The following is a 20,932-nucleotide window of genomic DNA, read 5'->3' on the forward strand; positions in this document are numbered from 1 at the left end:
TATAGAGTAATGAAAAATTGAAAATCTAATAAATGAAATTTATTATTTAGGATATTTTTATGGTCAACTTAAATTATTGGTCCTAACATGTATAGGTGATTATCAATAATGTAGATTTGTTTTTATAATGGCTATAATAAACAAGAGTAAGTTTTGGAGAAAAAAAAGTAATAATTTATTTTGTCATAACTTTCCTAAATAATGGTCCCTCTCTCTCTCTTTTTTTTTTAAAAAAAAAGAATTAAATAAAAATGTTTTTAATCTAGGATATATATATACTAGGTAATAAGTCCATGAAATGCACGGTTTTAATAGTAAAAATAATTTACTTGTAATGGTGTAACATAAATTTATCATATATTCTACGAGATCCTAAAGATAAATATCATTTTTTTTTTTATTATCTTCTTCAATAACTATATACTAAAAGACACACCAGCAATGACACATGTCATCTCCTGGTGTATCTTTAGTTTTTTTTAATTAATTTTATTTAAAAAAAATTATTTAAGAATCAACTCCTTTACATATATAAAGTATAATAGAAGATTTGATGCGTCTTTCCAAAAAAAAAATATTGACAACTATGGACTTAAATTAAGCAAAAAATTCAAAAAAAAAAAAATATTCTTATCATATTTGTGACATATGGAGTTACATATTATATATGTCGTGCGTAGTACGTACTACATTTATTACAATAAGATTATATATTTTCTTAATAGAAGCTAAGCTACAAGTTTTAACAATGAAATGCCCATATCAAATCAACTAATGAAACTTTTGCTATTTCCTTGAATTATTTATGACTAGAATATTAATCAATTAATACTATACTATAATTAACTATGGATACTTCAATAAAACTTGCCAACACCGGCACATGTTGATAATTATTAGTGTTTTTTTTTCTTGCCAAATTTTATTGTTCCATTCAATTGATATGAATATAACATACAAAAGTAATTTATTATTATTTTTTTTAATATAGTGTTATTTTAAAAATAGTTATTGGAAATTACAATATAGTGTTCATTTTAAAAATTATTTATTGGAAATTATCGTGCAGGGCACGGGAGCTAACCTAATATTTACATATATCTGACACCTAATAATTATCAAAATTTCGGTGTCAACAAATGCCCCCTCGAGACCTGTTGTGGAGATTTGATATCGGATGCAACTTGGTCTCAAATTTTCTCTTAGAATTTGAAAGCAAATTTGGTATGCCCCCATTAAATCTACGAGTTTTAAAACTTAAAGATTGGAGATGAAGAGCGAAAATTGTCCCACCGAGCGTGCCAATTTGTAAAGCATAAAAATTCAAACCTGCAATATATGATTAAGGAGGTAGAAAAATATACGAGAACAATAATTTTATGGATAATTTGTGGGTTACAACTCCCGTAGATCTCTTGATTCCTCTCTCCAAAGGGTTAGGGTTTTAATATGTTTATAGTACGGGGCCTTGTCGGCTTAATCCATACTTTATACATACAATGTTTGGAAAAAGGGAGGAGATAGGAAACAATGATCTCTTTATATAGAGAGTCGTAGAGTAGCAAACAAGATAGCTATCTTAATATTGTACGAGATCTTGAAGATAAATATCTTATATTTTTCGATATTATCTCCTTATTTACATATATTTGACACCTAATAATTAACAAATTCCGGCCGGTGTCAACAGTTTGATTGAACAATTTGTTGAGCCTTTTGGTAGATCTTGTAATTCCCTTTCAAGTAATATCCTTTGGGCTAGTGTCAACGAGTTCGAATACCTCATTATAACAACCAATTCCTCCAAAACTAATGCGTATCTCAGAAAATATGTAACAAATGCTTGCACCCATTTAGCCCTCGGATGATGCATTATCTCAATTCTTTTGAGGTGCGACTCCAAACAAGATGGGATCGTTTCACTTTTATTCCAATCATCAACTTCTTGTAAAACTTTGTCATTCCAATAATCGTTCAATTCCTGAAAATGTCATATGTTCATATCATTATAGATAATCGATTTAAGAGTGGATGAACATGTATTAAAAAAAACGCGCTAACCTGAAATGAAATCGTCTCTAGAACAGGTGAAGCATGAAGCATCTGCAGCACTACTTCATGACGAAATTGAAATCCATCAAGTTGTAAATGATATAAATTACAAAACACGGGCAGCTTATTACCCTTTAATCCGCATTTTTTGAGACTCTAGCACTAGAGAATAGTATAATAGTTAGTTTCATGAATTAATTTTGTAGCTAATATAATTGTAACACAGGAATTAAATTATTCAACAAACAAACCTGGAAACACCTTGGGCCAAGATATAAGTATTCAACATTGGACAATGATCTCAACAGCCTTACTCCTGATGTCGTCAAGGGCATATTTAAATCCAATCCGATAGAATATTCTAGATACTTCAAATTAGGGGCATCAAGAATTAACTTATTTTTCTGACTATCATCATTACTTAAAGTTTTATCTTATAACTAAACTACTAAGAAAAGGTGTAGAAATAACATCAGTGATAGGTTCATCCCTTATCCTGCTTCCTGTCAAAGCTAGGCATTCGAGTAATGGACAACTCGAAACTAGCCTACTTATAATATCTTCGTCATTGAAATGAATTGAATGCAGGCATAACACTTTCAAGTTTGGCAAATTAAAAGACGATGGAAGTTGAAGATGTAGACCCGCATGTAGTTTTAACACCTCCAATGTTTGACACTTGAAAAGGGCTAATGGTACCTTATTACCGCCATACCTAAAACGAGCATCAACTTCATAGATTGTACAGGTTCAAAAGACTAAACATAGTTATTCTTTCACATCTGCACCCAGTTCGTACGTAGGAGCTCTAAGCCTATCTGCTGTTGCGAACGCAACGCGTTGTCAATAAATCTATTATGCTTATCAAGTGTATCCCGACGCAAATCATCAATGTCGAGCCGGGTAATCAAGGCAAAGACATCCCGCCATCTCTTTGATAATACACATGTAGTAGCCGCCTCTTTTACGGAAAGCCGAAAAACTATTTCGCTTAATAAATCATCTGGTAAACTGCTTATCCTATCGATTTCGGCCATTGTTTGCACATGTCCAGGGTCTAAATTATTATTATGCCTGCAATTCAAATAGAAAATCATATATACTCAGTTAGCGAGAAGTATAAATGTCTTTGGATCTTTCATCGACGAGTAGGCGATTAATTGAAATTGAATGATGAAGAGGTCTGTTAGGTCGGATTCATATAATGATCACCTTTTTTTTTTTTTTTTCCCCTTGGATACCCAATTGCTTTAGCGAGAGATTAGCCCATTTAGCCTTACATGGCCCAATTAGGTCCGTTCTTCAAAAAACATATGCTCGTGCTAATTTTTACTAAAATAAATTAAACTAGATATAAGCCCGTGCGATGCACGGTTTTAGTAATTATTTTATTTAATTTAAAATTGTGTATATTTATGAAGATAATTTTTTTTTTTTTTTTTTTTTTTTTTTTTTTTTTTTTTTGCTGATAAAGAGGGAAATCCCAAAGACAAAAAGAAAAATAAAAAATAAAAACAGACTACTAACTAATAAACCGAGGTGAAGTCACCTCAGTTATGTCCTCCCAAAGAAGCTTTTTTATCTCGATCGGAGGAGCATCAAGATAAATAACCCTCTCTTGAAGGACTACCCCTAGATTAGCCAACCTATCGGCTACCTTATTTCCTTCCCTAAAGCAATGATTAATCACTACATTACAAAACAAACTAACAAGATTACGACAATTGTTTAAGATGTGATGGCACTCGCCTCCTTGATGATTTGCATTTTTGATTGCTTCAACACAAGCTTGATTGTCTAGCTGAATAACTAGCTTAGTAATTCCCTTCTGTTTCGCCATTTGCAAGCCTAGTTCAAGAGCGAGTAATTCAGCCTTGAATGCGTTGCAGACCCCAAACGATGCTTCAATCCCTTGATGAACAATCCAGTACAATCCCTGATTACACCTCCACCACCAGCTGGCCCAGGTGCGCCCTTTGCAGCTCCATCTGTGTTTAAGGCGAACCAATTTGTTGGGGGAGGGTTCCATTATACAAAGATTTCATGCCTCGATTTCCTTCCTAGTATGGCACCCTCCTGATTGAGCAGATCAGATTGCATAGCATTCCAAGTTTCCTCCGCTTTAGCTCGTATGAAAGAGCCAGTGTCAGGAGGAATTTCCTCGTTTCTTCCAAAGGCTATACTATTTCTCCATTTCCATATCCACCATAGTGTCATTGCAAAGCAAGTGGGCCATTTCTCAGGGAAAGCTAAGTCTTTAGCCTCTAAATTTCGAATGAACCATTGCTCTAGAGTTCCAGAGAAGAAAGAAGGTTGAAGCGCTGCAGCTCCTACACTTTGCCAAATACTACGGGACATGGGACAGTCCCTAAGCAGATGTAGGACTGTTTCATCAGTATTGAGGGAGCATCTTCCACATCTAGGGTCTTCTGCTAGCCCTCTTTTGACCCTATTAGCATTACACAGAATGCACTCATGTAAACTCATCCACATGAAAGCCCGAATCCTTTGCTGAACTGGGGTTTGCCAAGCCAACTTCCATTTCAGGCTTTTGGGAGCAGACCCCTGTTCTTTCATTATTTCCAGAGCATATTTTATTGAGAATTTCCCATTATTTGGCCCCTTCCAATATCTCAGATCGCCCACTTCTGGGTTTTCCACCAGCTTGTGTGCTGCAATGAGTTGCAGGCAGGGAGTAGGTAGGAGGTGAGCAAATAAGTCCCATTTCCAACCCCTTTCTATATCCCACATTTCTTCCACTATAACTCCATCCAAATCTGCTGGAATTATGGCTATAGCAGAGTCACGCAAAGGTTCATCAGATGCCCAACAGTGATCCCAAAATAGGGTAGATCGACCATTACCCACAACAACCTTTGATCCCTTTTTCAACCAGTTCGCATTATCCGTAATGCCCCTCTAAACATTTGACATGTTAGAAGTTGGAATGAACATGTCTATGTCACATCTCCTGCTACAATACTTATGACGCAAAACTCTTTCCCATAAAGCATTAGGTTCTGTCAATACTCTCCACCCAAGCTTGGTGAGGAATGCGGAGTTCGATTGCCTAGCAGATCTTATTCCGATGCCACCTCTATCTCTCGGTTGTTGAAGGGTATCCCATGATAAAAGATGAATGCGTTTTTTTTCCTCCGTACCTCCCCAAATAAACCTCCTGGTTCGCTTATCGATGTCATCACAAATCGATCGGGGGATTTTTGCGGTTTGTATAGAGTAGTTAGCCATGGTAGAGAGAGTTGATTTAGCAAGTGTGATCCTCCCTGCTAATGACAGGTATTTAGTCTTCCAACCTGAGAGACGTCTGTCAATCTTTTCACACAAGTGAGCAAAAGTTTCTCTTGTGACCCGACTTGTCAAGGTTGGCATGCCTAAATAAAAGCCCAAATCTTCCGTACTTTCCACTCCCAACTCTCTGTTTATATCTTGTTGAATCTCAAGAGACACATTTCTGGAATAATACACTCGCGATTTGGGGAGACTTACACGTTGCCCTGAAGCCTTGCAAAATCTGTCCAAGCAATCCCTTATGACAGTGGCCTGAGATGTTGATGCTTCCGCAAATAAAATCAAGTCGTCGGCAAAAAATAAGTTTGACAATAAAGGACCCCCACGACTTGCATAAATTGGCTTCCACTTCTCCAAAATTACAGCCTCTTCAATAACTTGGTTCAACCGCTCCATACAAAGCACGAACAAGTATGGTGATAACGGATCACCTTGGCGAACCCCTCGAGAAGGATAAAAAATTTCTGATTTTTCACCATTCCATAGGACTCTCATGGAAGGAGATGTCACACATTACATAATCACCTCTACTAATAAAATTGGAAATTTCATGTCAAGCAGGGTGTTACGAATGAATGACCATCTTAGGCGGTCATACGCCTTTTCGAAGTCAATTTTGATTGCCATGTATCCCTTCCCTCCTTGCTTGCGTTTCATGGTATGAATCACCTATTGAACGATAACAATGTTATCGGTAATTTGTCTACCCGGAATAAAGCTTGTTTGAGAATTTGACACTACCTTAGGGAGGATAGGTTTAATTCTATTTACAATAGCTTTAGTGATGATTTTGTATGCAACATTTCATAATCCAATGGGCCGGAATTGAGCTGGAGTTTCTAGATTTTAAAGTTTTATAAGGAGGACAAGAAAGGTTTCATTAATGGTGTCCGGTAAACCCCTTCCTTCTAATGTTGGCAGAGCCATTGCATAGACATTTGGGGCTACAAGTTCCCAGTTTTTCTGATAGAAGATGGCTTGAAACCCATCGGGTCCGGGAGCTTTGAGCGACCCCAATGAGTTTACAGCCAGTTCAATATCACATTTGGTGAAAGGGCGCACTAAATTACACCAGTCAGAATGTTCAAATTCAGTGCTCACCCCAGAAGGGATGTCCTGTTCTTCCTCGTTGCCTTCATCTTTGAACAGATTTGCAAAGTAATCAACGACTATACCCTTGACCTGATCTTTGTCATACACCCATTGATCTTCCTGATTCTTGATAGCCACAATATTGTTCTTCCATCTCCTAACCACTGTGCTCATTTGGAAGAAAGTAGTATTGCGATCACCATGCTTCAACCAGTCAACCCTCGCTTTTTGATACCACATCAATTCCTCTTGATTAAGCACTGTATCAAGCTCCCTTCTGAGTTTAGCTACTAACTTGATAAGCCCTGAATTCCTTTTGTGGGAAAGCTTTTTTTTAATTCCCTCAATTCTGGCCATTAAATTGCGCTTTTCACGAAATATATTATGAAAAATTTCTTTATTCCAAAGCTGCAAGTCTGATGATAATGCCTTGAGCTTAGGAACCAGAGGTGCTGTTGAGTCCCATTTTTCATGTATAAAATCCGAGAATTTTTCGTGAGTGAGCCAAGCGGCTTGAAAGCGGAATGGTCGATTTACTGCCTCTAATGGGACAAACCCATTAGGTGAGATGAAGATAGGACAGTGATCTGATTGTAAGGCTGGAAGGTGACGCATCTGAGCTTTATCGAACCTCATACCCCATTCCCCTGTACAAAGAGCCCTGTCAAGGCGAGCACTTCTCCTTGTCTCTACCGAATTGCCTCTAGCCCAAGTATACGCTGGACCGGAAAATTCAATTTTCACCAGATTATTTTCATGAATCCAATGGTTAAATTTTTGGCTTCTTCGAGATGTATCCGCACAGCTAGAATTACGCTCCTAACTAAACCTTGTTTCGTTAAAGTCTCCAGCTAGAAGCCAAGGTTTATTATTTCTATTCGCAAATTCCGCAAGTTCATTCCAAAGCTCAGTCCTTTTTGAGGGATCGGGACTAGCATATATGGCTGAAAAATACCGTGGTTCTTCACCTATTTTTGTGATTTCCATAGTGATGTATTGATTTCTCTGCTCAATTGGATCCACTGTAACCAACTTGGTTTTCCAATACACCCAAATACCACCACTAAAACCTTGGGCATCAATTCTAGTGTGACCATTGTATCCCATGTGTGTTTCCATCAGGGCTAGCACAATGGGTTTATTAATTCGGACCACCTCACGGAGGACTTTAAGGAACTCTTTATTGCCTGCTTCCTTGAACATTCCAGACCATGCACGTTATGGGATAGGAATTAGTATGCATATTATGATTGTTTCGGTTGAAAACAATGGGACCTTGCCGAAGGTCCACTAAAATGGAGAAGACTGGATTCGATCCAAGCTGTGTTGGGCCGAAGGTTTCCTGCACAGTGAACACACGTAAACTAGCCTCGGGGGTGTTTCCGAGGAAGGCCCCTCCGATGCTAAAGTCAGTACAATGTGTAAAAAGGAAGACACTATGCAAGAGAGTTTGTAGCTTGAGGCTTTTGTGGAATATTCCTGAATGCAAGAATGAGCATATGAGTTGGAATAATCCGTGTATGAGATAATGCATGTGTTGTTGTTGTGTCTGATCTCGTATGTGATGTTATGAGATGTCCTCTTGAATGTGTTAATATGAGGGCTTTTATACCTCATCATATTTGGAGAGGTTGGGCTTTAGCCCAATTGGCTTACTTTGTGGGCTGACTTTTGACTTTTGAGCAATTGGAGAGTTGAACCTTGACCTTGGGCTTTTAATTGGATCATTTAGTGCTCCGGCCCAATTTTGACTAAATTGGACCCAAACAACTTGCCCCCCAGACCCGATTTGGAAGAATGACGGGTCGGGTTTGATTTAACTCAGAAAAGGAGGGAAGTAAATGATTTAATTGATCCAAAAATTTGAATTTAAACCGTAATTAATGAGATAACAACGGTTAATGATTTGCGGAAGTTGGACGGATAATGGGCAGTTTAATCACAAGACATGTGTTTAATGGTTACTTAGTGGGTACTTAAGAGAAATTAAAGCACAGACTCTTCGTATCCCGTACCTGGAGATATAAACAGAGGCGCGTCATTCTCCTCACTTATTCACCAACACAAACCCAGAATTCTTCGAGAGAGAAACCGAGAATCCGTGTCAAAACTTCGCAAATTCCCCCGAGCATTGAGCTTAGAAACTGAGACTTGCCACTACGAACTCGTAAATCGGCAAATTTCGCTTCAGATTAAGGTAAATTCCTTTGATTTCAGTTTATTTTTCTTCGAATTCGAACTCCTTCCCTTTTTCTTTCGACTTTTCTCTTCGAAATAGTCCATGGCAAGAGGAGTTAGAGGTAGAGCCCGTGCTCCAAGAAGAGCAAGGCCGATTCCCGATCCTAGGAATAGGATTGGGACCTGGAATGGTCGAAGGCCGGAGTCTGACCCTGCTGATGGGATTAGGGCGACTCCCCTTTCCTCGGCTCCTCCTCAAAGAACGGATGAGCCGAGTGCTTCTGGACGGGATGATGAAATTCCCGCTGTCCTTTGGGATATCCTCCCTGGGTTTTCAGAGTGGGAGAATGCCGAAGTCGCTTCGGCCATGATAAAGAACCGCCCCTACTCATGGTGGGTAGAGAACGCCGATCAATATCGATTTGCTGAGCAAATTGAGTTGCACTACGGCATTTTTGAAGCTGATGGATATTGGTGCCGAATGCCCTCAGCATCCGATAGAATCCATCGTCCACCCCCGGGGTATGTGGGGGTGTACACGAGACAGCTTCAGTATGGGCTGAGGTTCCCTTTGGACGTTTTCGTCCGAGACTTGCTGATCCATTACAACATTTCCCTATGTCAGCTAACCCCCACCAGCATCCGAAGGGTGATGACATACTTATGGGTCTGCAAGTTCTTCAGATACGTGCCGAACCTGCACTGCTTCAGAAAGCTCCATCGGCTAGTGCCAAATATTCAGAGTGGGCACGGAAGCCATGGTTCTGGGTGGTATCGGATTGAGTCCCGGCCCCAATACTTGACCATGTGGCCAAATGACTCTTCAGACAAGGACTGGAGAGGTCAATGGATTTGGGTTAGGGCACCCATAGATCCGGGCCACCCTTGCGTCTTCAGCGCTCCCCGGTACTTAGCTGAGCCTGATCCCGAAATGGGAAGTTTAGGTCCCCCCGCAGATAACGGGGCGGATCCGAACCTGGATCAGCAACATATCTTCGGCAAGCTGCCGAACCCGGGGGGGAGTGGTCGAATGCAGCATATCCCGGAGACTTGGCTCCCCGATACGCATTACGTTTTCCAAGAGAATATGCTAGCAGCTGTTGGCCTCAGCCGAAAGTTTAAGGATGGTAAGCTTCTTCGGCTGGGGCCGAGGCTTTTAACTACCTCTTTTTCTTCTCTCGCTTTGCTTTTTTATGCTGTGCCAACATATCTGAGCTAAACTTTTTCCCTTTCCTTTTTTCAGAGCGAGACGAGACCAACGTTGGTATTAACTACGCTCGTCTTGGTGTTAACCGAGAGCGAGTTGTAACTGAACGGGCCCCGTCTATCACTGAGCCGAGGCATAGGGAAGTTCATCTGGACTCTTCCCACTTCCAAATTGAGGCTGTTGCTCTGTATCAGAGGCAGAAGCCTTGGTGGAAGAAGAGAGACCCTTGGTTTCAGCTGCTGAACGAAGAAGCTGAAGCTGCCCGCACAGCCGAAGAGGTTGCACGGGTACTTGAGGCTTGTGAAGGAGGAGAAGGGTCCTCCAGAGCTGCTGAAGCCGAAGTTGCAGCTAGAGCAGCTGAAGAAGACGAGGCTTTGCTGAAAACCTCGGTGAGCTTTCAGACAACTTTTTTCTTTTCTTTTTTTTTTTTTTTTTTTTTTTTTTTTTTACTCACACTCTTCTTCCCCCCTGTCTGTTACAGTCTGAAGAGAGTAACAGACACAGAGAAGGCAAAGCTCCTGTTCGTCCCGAAGATCAAATACAAGAGTCTTCAGACTCAGATATGGACGAGCAGCCCCTTCTGAAAAGGCGCCGAAGGATGGCCATCATCGGCCCTCATGACTTTCAGCAGAGGCCGATGACCATCGGCGTCGCAATAAGGGAACCTGAGGAAGGCAATGGATCGCCGAGGGTTCCCCAGCCAACACCCCAATCTCCTCAAAAGACCCCTCCGCCACCTCCTGAGATGGAGGTGGATCAGAGGACTCCCGAACCTAAGGGAGGGGTCCAAGAAGAAATCAAGGAGAGTGCTGCTGAGCACGGAAATAAAGATGCCGTGATGTCAAGTGCTGAAGGCTTCACGGCAGATATCGCAAGAGAGGTTGAGGCTTTCGTCCTCACCCCTGAAGAAGAGGAGGTCATAGTACTTGACTCCTCTGAGAAGGACGATGCTGAGACAACCAAAGCTAATCAAGCTCCATCGTCGTCCTTCCCTTCTTTCCAGACTCTGCATTCTGGAGAAATGGGTTTCTCGGCCCCCCGAATTCCAATCCCAGATCACATCTGGGACCTCATATGGGGTCAAAACCGAGAAGGAGCTGAAGCCTACTTCGGCAGTTTTGCTGGCATGTCCGAAGTAGACAGGGCAAGGATCTGGTCGCTGAAGGCCACTGCTGGGATGGGCGAATCCAGTAGATCAGTTCCTGACCCAGCCAGGTCTAACCAACTGCTGATGATGCAGGTAATTTTCCTTCATTTCCTCCGAAATTCAGCTCTATATTTTTTTTTTTTTATTACTTATTTTTTTTTTGTCTTCCTGTTTTCAGTTCGTGCACAATCAGACTCTCACTGTTGAGCTGATTGATACCCTACAAGATAGGGTAGACGCTGCTGTGCACGAAAGGAAGGTGGCTGAAGAGGAAGTTAAGCTTGCTAAGCTGAAGCAAGCAGCAGCTGAAGAGAAGCAGCAGGAGGTTGAGGAGTACGGTAAAAAAGCTGCCGAAGCTCTGAAAACCTTCTGCGATGCTATGGAGATGGAGATTTTTCCCCCACTGATGGAAGGGGAAAAATTCCTCCAGGAGCATATGGGAGTGGACGTCTCCAAATTCAAGGCTGCTATTGAGAGCCGAATTCAAGAAGGAACTGCTGCACAAGCTGAAGTGCAGCAGCGTCTAGAGGCTCTTGAAGCCAGCCGAATGGCTGTTGAAGAGTTGCTCTTGGCCAAAGACGTCCAACTCTCAGAGGCTGCTGCTGCTGCTGAAGCTCAAAGAGCTAAATTCCAAGAGGCTGAGGATCAACTGCTGATCCAGAAAGTTGAAGTGGCCCAAGCTCAGACAAAGGCTTTCCAAATTCAGCGAGAGCTGAATGAGCTGAAGGGTTCCTCCTCCAAAGTCGCTGATGAGCTGAAGAAATCCAAGGAAGACTTGGAGGAGACCCAGAAGAAGCTGGCTGATGCTGAGGCTTCACTCAAGGTCCGTGTCTATACCCAAGAGGAATATGAGATGGGTTTCAGAAACGGATTCCGAGTATGCCGAAGAGTCTGCCTTCATGCCGAGCCGAAGCTGGACTGGTCTAAATGTGCTGAGTGGGTCCAGAATCCCGAAGACCCTCACATGAAGTATGCAACTCCAGCTGAAGCTGAAATTCTTAAGGCTGAGGAAGCCGAAGAGGAAGCTGAAAGACTGGAGTTGGAAGCTGAGCAGAGGGAAAGGGAGGCTCGGCAAAGTGCAAAGCCCGCCTCTTCTGCTGCTGGGGCTGAGGCCACCATGGGACTCAACGCTGATCAGTCTGATCCCCCGGCTGAAGCATAGGAACTCGGGCAGTCGTCTTCAGAATCTTGCGGTTCATCATGTGCTTAACTTTAGACTTGCCGCTTTCTGAGTTTTTTGCCTTGTTTTTTGCTTCAGCTTGCCTTGTCGTACAGCAGTTTTATTTTTTTGCTTATGTACGTATTTCGGCAGCTGTTATTTTCCGCTTGTGGGCGGCTGCCGATACTGAATTATTGAACTTGTAGCTCAATATTTTTTTCTTCAGTTGCTTTATTTTTGAATGCTTTACTGTTTCTTTTCTTCAACTCTGCCGAACATAGCTGCACTGCGTGCTTCTTGCCCCCACAGAAATTGAAGTATGACTTTAGTTGAATAAGCAATTTCTGAACTTCTTCAAAATAGATATCCGAAACACAGGGCCAACTTAAGGCAATGCTTCTGGGATACAAGTCTTACTGAAGATTGACTGTCTGAAAGTTGGATATCCGAAACACAGGGCCAACTGAAGGCAATGCTTCTGGGATACAAGTCTTACTGAAGATTGTCTGAAAGTTGGATATCCGAAACACAGGGCCAACTGAAGGCAATGCTTGGGATATTAGCTTTCTGGGACTAACCTCTTTAGAACAAGTCTTACTGAAATTTGACTTCAGCTGAAAGACCAGCGTTCTTAAAGAAGACGTATATCCGAAACACAGGGCCAACTTAAGGCAATGTTTCGGATAATGGCTCTCTGGGATACAAGGCTCAGTTAAGGCAATATCCCAGGATTGTCCATGGACTCATGTCTTTGGAGAACAGGTCTTACTGATGTTTGATTTCAGCTGAAAGACCAGTGTTCTTTAAAAAGACTGAGTTTTGTAAGCCATCTGAAACCCAGTTACCCGAAGGCGAAGGTTTCAGACGAGGCTGATTTAAAAAGGCTGTTATCCTTGATTTTCTGTCTATCTTTGAAAAATGGATACCCGAAACACAAGGCCAACTTAAGGCAATGTTTCGGATAATGGCTCTCTGGGATACAAGGCTCAGTTAAGGCAATATCCCAGAATTGTCCATGGACTCATGTCTTTGGAGAACAAGTCTTACTGAAGTTTGACTTCAGCTGAAAGACCAGTGTTCTTTAAAAAGACTGAGTTTTGTAAGCCATCTGAAACCCAGTTACCCGAAGGCGAAGGTTTCAGACGAGGCTGATTTAAAAATTTTCAACTGTTGCTGTTATCCTTGATTTTCTGGCTATCTTTGAAAAATGGATACCCGAAACACAGGGCCAACTTAAGGCAATGTTTCGGATAATGGCTCTCTGGGATACAAGGCTCAGTTAAGGCAATATCCCAGAATTGTCCATGGACTCATGTCTTTGGAGAACAAGTCTTACTGAAGTTTGACTTCAGCTGAAAGACCAGTGTTCTTTAAAAAGACTGAGTTTTGTAAGCCATCTGAAACCCAGTTACCCGAAGGCGAAGGTTTCAGACGAGGCTGATTTAAAAATTTTCAACTGTTGCTGTTATCCTTGATTTTCTGGCTATCTTTAAAAAATGGATACCCGAAACACAGGGCCAACTTAAGGCAATGTTTCGGATAATGGCTCTCTGGGATACAAGGCTCAGTTAAGGCAATATCCCAGAATTGTCCATGGACTCATGTCTTTGGAGAACAAGTCTTACTGAAGTTTGACTTCAGCTGAAAGACCAGTGTTCTTTAAAAAGACAGGTTTTGTCAGCAATCTGAAACCCAGTTACCCGAAGGCGAAGGCTTCAGACGAGGCTGAATAAAAAACCCTCAAAGAGTAGATAGAACAAAGAAAATTTTGAAAGGATAAACAGTTGTAAATTTTATATAAATGGCGGCTCCAAGGCCTGTCATTAGTTCAAAATGTACTTACAAAGATTGTTCTGCCCCGAAGGGTTTACACATGGTATTTTTTCAGTACATCAGCATTCCAGTGATTCTTCAACTCAGTTCCATCCAACTGCCGAAGTCGGTATGTCCCTGGCTGAAGCTCATCATAAATTTCATAAGGTCCCTCCCATGTAGCTTAGAGCTTCCCATGGATTCGGCCTTTCTGAACTGCAGCAGCATTCCGAAGGACAAGATCCCCAATTTTGAGAGGCCTTGCATGGACCCTTCAGTTATGGGAGATGAGGTCTGAACTTATCCCGGGCATATCAGCTGCCGAGAAAGCAAACACATCTCTGTTATCCCGCAGGAGCTGAATAAGTTCACAACGGGTGTTAGGATCAAGGTCCATCCCGATTGTTACACATTTCTCAGCATCTCCTTCGGCCAACTCTGCTGTTTCAGTCTGTTGGTCCATGTCCATTGCTGATGGACTGGACTCTTCAGAATCTGGTCTGCTGCCGATGTCAGCAGGTGTCCCAGTCTTTGTGTTCTTCGGCTGGCTCTCTGAGTCTTTCGGCTCAGATGAAGAGTCAACCTTTTCCCTTTCGGGACCTTTTTCTCTGGGCACTGATCCTTGGGCCGAAGCACTTAGGCCTTTCGGCTTTTTTGCGCTTGGCTCTCTTTCTTTTTCTTTCTCCTCCTCATCCTTGTCGTTATCTGGGCGACTACTGGATGGCTTGAGGTAGTTGCACCTTCGGGCGTCCTTCTGGTTGCCCTGTATCCTTTCGGGGAAGCCGGCGTCTGAGACGTAAATCATCAGCTGATGATAAGTTGAGACGACCCCTTGGATCTCGTGAATTATGGGTCTCCCCAAAATCACGTTGTACACTGAAGGAGCGTCGATGACCAAAAACTCAATCATGACGTTCCGGGCTGCCTCATCGCAACCGATGGTGACAGGAAGTGTCACCTTCCCATCTGGATAAGTTGAAGCCCCATTGAACCCGGATACCGGATAGGGTACCGGCGTAAGGTGCTTGGGCTTCAGCTTAATTTGGTTGTAGGCCTTTCGGAACAGAATGTTTGCTCCGCTGCCACCGTCAACAAGGACCTTACTGACGTCGTGGTTGGCCACCGTGGCGATGATCACCAACGGATCCTCGTGAGGGAACGTAATCCCCCGGCAGTCGGCGGCTGTGAACGTCATGTTCGGCACCGGCGACTGGGGAGATTGAATGTCAGCGTTGTTCACCTGGTGAGTCAAAGCTCTAAGGTGACGCTTGTGCTCCCTCCGAGAGTATATTCCTCCCGAGATAACATTGATCGGAGGGAATTTCCCCTCCGGTTTTTTACTGTTTTTCCGAGGGAAATCAAGGTCCTGCCGAGGGTCCTTCGCTAACCTTTCGGATTCTTTTTTCTCGCGGTGATCCGCGATGTATTTTTTCAAGTATCCCTTCCGGACCATGTCTTCTATCTGGTCCTTCAGCTGGATACACTCCTCAGTGTTGTGGCCCGAAGACTCGTGGAACTCACACCACTGATTTTTATTTTTTCGCTGATACCACTCTGGGAGTGGTCTCGGCTTTCGGTAACTCTGCTCCTCCTTCGTCACACTGTAAATTTTGGCGCGTGGAAGAGAGAGCGGAGTGTAGGACTCGTATCTGCCTGTGTATGAGGCAAACCTGTCCTTCTTTAGGTCGCTGGCCGAAGATGGCTCCGGAGCCTTTGATTTTCCCTTTGCCTTATGGCCTTGGCCTTCAGACAAAGGTATTTGCCTCTGTTTCCCTCCCCCGGATTGAGGTTGGGTTTTTGCTTTATTCCATTCTTCGGCTCGGATGAACTTATCCGAAGCACTAAGAGCTTCCTCCAAGGTCTGCGGGGTTTGCATGACCATGAAGTCTAGGAATTTTCCTGGCTGAAGGCCATTCTGCATTGCAAAAACAGCTAGCCCCTGGTCCAGCTGAGAGACGCTTGATGACTCGTTACTGAAACGGGTCAGGTAGTCTCGGAGGCTTTCAGTTTCCCCCTGTTGCAGACCCATGAGCTCTGCGGTAGTCTTTTCTCGGCGGTTTGCCGTGGAAAACTTGCTCCTGAACTTGGAGGACAGATCATCCCAACCTGTTATGGAGCCTTGCCTTACTCCCTTGGAGATCCACGCTTGCGCGACCCCCTTGAGAGTGGTTGGGAAATATTTGCACCAAGTTGCCTCGGATCTGGGGCAAAGATGCATATGAGCCTCATACGAGGCCACGTGGTCCTTCGGATCCGTGGTCCCGTCATATGTGATATGCGACGGTATTTTAACCGTGGGTACGCGCTCTTCTAGTATCCATTGCTCGAATGGTGAACTAGCGGGAAGCATAATGGCCTTGCCCTTGTTCCTGGCCGAAGGGACCGCGCTCCGCCCTCTCAGAGAGGTAGGAGTGGTTTTCGTCCCTGGCTGGGAAGTCTGGGCCTCGGCTGCAGGGAACGTGAGGCGACTACGCACGCTCGGTTCCTGGCCGCCGAGTCGGTCAAGGACGCTTCTGCGAGCAGTCTCAGGTTCCCGGCGAGTAGATTCTGGCCGAGAAGCTGAGCTGCTGCTCTTATGCGCTGCTGGTCTTGAGGATGAGGATCCTTTAAATAATTGAGAGTTCTTCTTCCTCTGTTTTTCATTTTTCCAAGAATCCTCCTCCCACTCTTCCAGTTCCCGGAAGGAAGGAAGCTTCCCACCGTCATGGTCTAACTTCCTCCGCTGATGCCGGGTATGCGGAGGAGTTCGATCACGAGGCGGTGGCATATTCTGTGCCCTCATTGCCTCCATGAGTACTGCCAGCGCTCTTGCCACCTCCTCCGAACTGGGCCCCGTCAAAGGGGTCCCCGGCCGAGTGTGGTAATGAGGCCGTGCAGCCGATGGTTGGCTTTGGGACACCGAATATGTCCTATGATCAGACTGACCCCTGCTAGACCGAGAGTGGTCCGGCCTATATTGGGAGTCATGCATTATAGGAGATAGGGAATCCTCCTTGGGTGATCCTCCCCCCGAGCCGGCACCCTTGGGAGAGTTCCGGTCCGGCGAGGGCGATGGTGTAGGGGTTTTAGGCTTTTCGCCCGCTCCTTGACGGAGGCTTTTGCTCTTGCGGTTCTTAGCCATGGCTGCTAAGATAATTGCAAGATGATCTTGGTTAGGAATTTGGCTTAAAGATTTTTGAAAGTCTTCCCCACAGACGGCGCCAAATTGTTTCGGTTGAAAACAATGGGACCTTGCCGAAGGTCCACTAAAATGGAGAAGACTGGATTCGATCCAAGCTGTGTTGGGCCGAAGGTTTCCTGCACAGTGAACACACGTAAACTAGCCTCGGGGGTGTTTCCGAGGAAGGCCCCTCCGATGCTAAAGTCAGTACAATGTGTAAAAAGGAAGACACTATGCAAGAGAGTTTGTAGCTTGAGGCTTTTGTGGAATATTCCTGAATGCAAGAATGAGCATATGAGTTGGAATAATCCGTGTATGAGATAATGCATGTGTTGTTGTTGTGTCTGATCTCGTATGTGATGTTATGAGATGTCCTCTTGAATGTGTTAATATGAGGGCTTTTATACCTCATCATATTTGGAGAGGTTGGGCTTTAGCCCAATTGGCTTACTTTGTGGGCTGACTTTTGACTTTTGAGCAATTGGAGAGTTGAACCTTGACCTTGGGCTTTTAATTGGATCATTTAGTGCTCCGGCCCAATTTTGACTAAATTGGACCCAAACAATGATTATAATTCATAACAACATATGATTGGGATCGATTAGCATGATAAGCACTTAAAAGATGCTTAAAGGATGGATTAATCTTCCATGGCACCTTCAAGGTCACCATTAGCTCCGGCTTCATTTGACACGACACCGACCATGAATGTATCTCCACCATAATCTTGTGGATCAGGGGGTCTAGAGTGTAGAGATAAGGCTCCTCCATTGGTGTTGATGCGCACACTATCTTCTCTGGGGGAATTTGGAGGTGAATTGGTGATGGCAGTGGATGAGACATGAGTGAGAATAGGGGAGATTTGTGACAAGTTAGGCAGAGCTTATTGGTGGCGTTTTGAGTTTCAAAGGTATTGGCTTGTGTTCCTGCTTCTTTAATTGCCTCTGTATTAGCTTCAGAATCGGCCTAAAAAATAATAGGATTATTCTCTTTGCCAATATTTGCTTTCAAAGTAGGAATAACATTATTTGCCAAAGATAAAACATTAGATTTATCTTTTAGGATTGATTTTTGGCAAAGAATTATCTTTTTTTCCTAATTTCCTGCCAATGTTTTGATCCACCCAAAAATTGCCCATTGACTTTGCGATTTTGGTTAGACAATCCCACTTGGAATGGAGGATTAGTTTCAAGAATATTCTTTGGAACCACTACATTGCCTAATTCCGCTGACTTTGCTATATTAGCAGAATTATCTCTCAAGTTAACAGCTGTTTCCATAGATAAACCTTGATCAGGATCCTCTGTTTCCATATTTATCTCCCCATTATTTTCCCCTAAAATAGCAAATCTTGAACCCCATTTTTTTCCTTTTGGCTCAATAGCTGTATGGTCAAGACCTTGATTATTCCCTTTAGAATGCCCGTCTCTAGCCAGAATAGCTCAGGTTTCATTGGGCGTTTCCTAGGGGGAGGTTTTTTAACCAACATCCACGAACCATAATCTTGATTTTCAATCGCAGGAGCCTCACCATCTGGTGTGTTGGGGACTAGGTCTGGGCTAGTTACACCTTTATCCTCTTTATTTTCCTCAGCATCACAATTATCTCCTCGGTGCCCTATCTTACCACACTTGAAGCAAATCATACGGAGACCCTCATATTGAATTTTCCAATTTCTACCCTTAAGCCAAAATTTTGACAGTAAAGGTTTGGACAGATCTAATTCAATACTTAGTCTTGTGAACTGACCTCTCTGTGACATGGTTGTGTTATTATCTATACGAATGACTTTCCCAATCTTACTCCCTATCTTCTGGAGAAATTCCTTGTCAAAATATTCTACGGAAAGATAAGGGATACGCACCCAGGCTGTGAGCTGAGGTATCTCATTGGTGCATCATCCGGGATAAAATTTGGAATCCATTTGCGAATCGTTAGATAATTATCATCTAACATCCAAGGACCTTGGGTTAACACATGATTGTAGTCTCCAATATTAGAGAATCGAGCAATAAAGTAGTCAAAACCAATATCAGTCAGTACCAGACCTCCTTTGAGTTCCCACTTCCTCTTAAGTCGCTTCATAAGAGACATGTACCCCATCTTGGCATTGAACATCTTGATAATGAGAGTGTGTTTCCAGGGCTGTCTTATTCTTTGTTTCTCTTATTTAGATAATAAGATAACAGGACATTTAGGGTCATCATCCATATTCTCAGGTGGTTCGTCATCATCGGATGCTTCCTCATCATCCAGCGCTTGAATACGGGACCCTTGAGTTCCTCCATGATTATCAGAGGTTATCATGTCTCTAAAGGATATATTTTGGTTTGGCAGTGGAGGGAAATGTAAAACCTCATTTTGGTCCACATGTTGTGGATCCTTTTGTTCACCATCTCTATTGAATATGAATTGAGTAATTTTGCGTTTTGGTTTTTTATTTGAGCGAGAAATGAGATCCCTTTCTTCATGGGAGAGACCATGATTGGGGGTTTCTTTCACAAGGATAGGCTTCGCAGAGAGCATTTCAGAGAGCCTTAGGATTACTAATTATTGATGACTTATTTATGAAGATCATTAAATTTATGGATAAAATTCCTAATATCATAAGATAATTTTTTTAATTTTAACACCAAGGTTATCTTTTGTTATTTTATTAATTTATTTTATATGACGCTTAAATTTAAAATGCCAAACCTTATTCACTAATTTTGCTTATGTGACAATTTAAATTTTTAATTCAAAAAAGAAATAACAAATCTCGTTTTTTTATTGATCAAAATAAGTCTTTTGCCTATGCGTTTATTTAATATACTCGTTCTGTTTAAAATGTTAGTCTCATTTATAATTGTTTAACTATAAAATATTATGGGAAATTAGTCATATGAGATTTAGTTTTATTCGTCTCCATGAGTACATTATTAAAATCAAACTTTTACAATATTTTCTAGGGAGAGATTAAAGATATTTGCGATTAAAAATTTGCATCCATAAATGTAAAAAAATAATTATTACTCTTTTTTTTTTTAGAGAAGATAATTTTTGGTTTTAAAAATTAATTTAAATTTTAATTATTCTTAATTCGTTGTTTTTACCTATTTGTCAAAATTCTTAAATCTTATTCGTCACTTTTGCTTAGGTGGCGGTTAAATTTTTTAATTCTAAAATAAATTATTAAAAAAATATATATATATAGTTATAGTTATTAGATTTCAGCCCCCTCCTAATTGTTGTTGTGGGGGATCGAACACGTGGTCCTCCCTATCAATTGCAACCTCAATCACCACTGCACCAACAACCAATTAGTTGCTTAATTAAATATATGATGACACTTATAACCAATTGTTTCGATTGAGCTTTAATTTATTATATACATTATGTCTAATCGCTTGTTAAAATGTTTACTACGACGTTCTTGATAATGCCACACACCATTGTATTTCTTGTTTGGTTGCACCGGTGAAATTAAGATTTAGGCTATGGTGTATACACTAGGTTAGATCCCGTGCCATGCACGGTAATTTCAATATTTATCATTAGTTTAATACAATTATTTTACTATAAAAAATAATATCAAATTGCAAAATAGGATGAAAGTTCTGTAATTACGATTTTTTTAAATCATTACAGAAAACGGAGGAAGAAATGCATGCACGACTAATAAAAATAACTATGGATTACATTACAAAGTTATAGATAAGATTACATTATTGTATTATATGACTTTGTTCCCGTCATAAAATAAATAAATCTTTGTTGAATGTGTAAAAATGAATATACTTGCCAAATAGAAAAGAAATATTATAGTAAAGTAAG

General features: G+C 41.9%; 1 protein-coding gene across 1 annotated transcript; it reads right to left on the reverse strand.

Moving 5' to 3' along the window:
* Nucleotides 1-6,207: 6,207 nt before the first annotated feature.
* LOC110727706 lies at nucleotides 6,208-7,656 on the reverse strand. The gene is made up of 2 exons (XM_021907288.1): nucleotides 7,278-7,656; nucleotides 6,208-7,172 (listed from the first exon to the last, which is right to left on the reverse strand). The coding sequence occupies exons 1-2, from the start codon at nucleotides 7,654-7,656 to the stop codon at nucleotides 6,208-6,210; spliced, it is 1,344 nt and encodes a 447-aa protein (XP_021762980.1).
* Nucleotides 7,657-20,932: the final 13,276 nt, after the last annotated feature.

This window comes from Chenopodium quinoa, unplaced genomic scaffold (genome assembly GCF_001683475.1).
Source record: "Chenopodium quinoa cultivar QQ74 unplaced genomic scaffold, ASM168347v1, whole genome shotgun sequence".
Taxonomy (NCBI): Eukaryota; Viridiplantae; Streptophyta; class Magnoliopsida; order Caryophyllales; family Amaranthaceae; genus Chenopodium; species Chenopodium quinoa.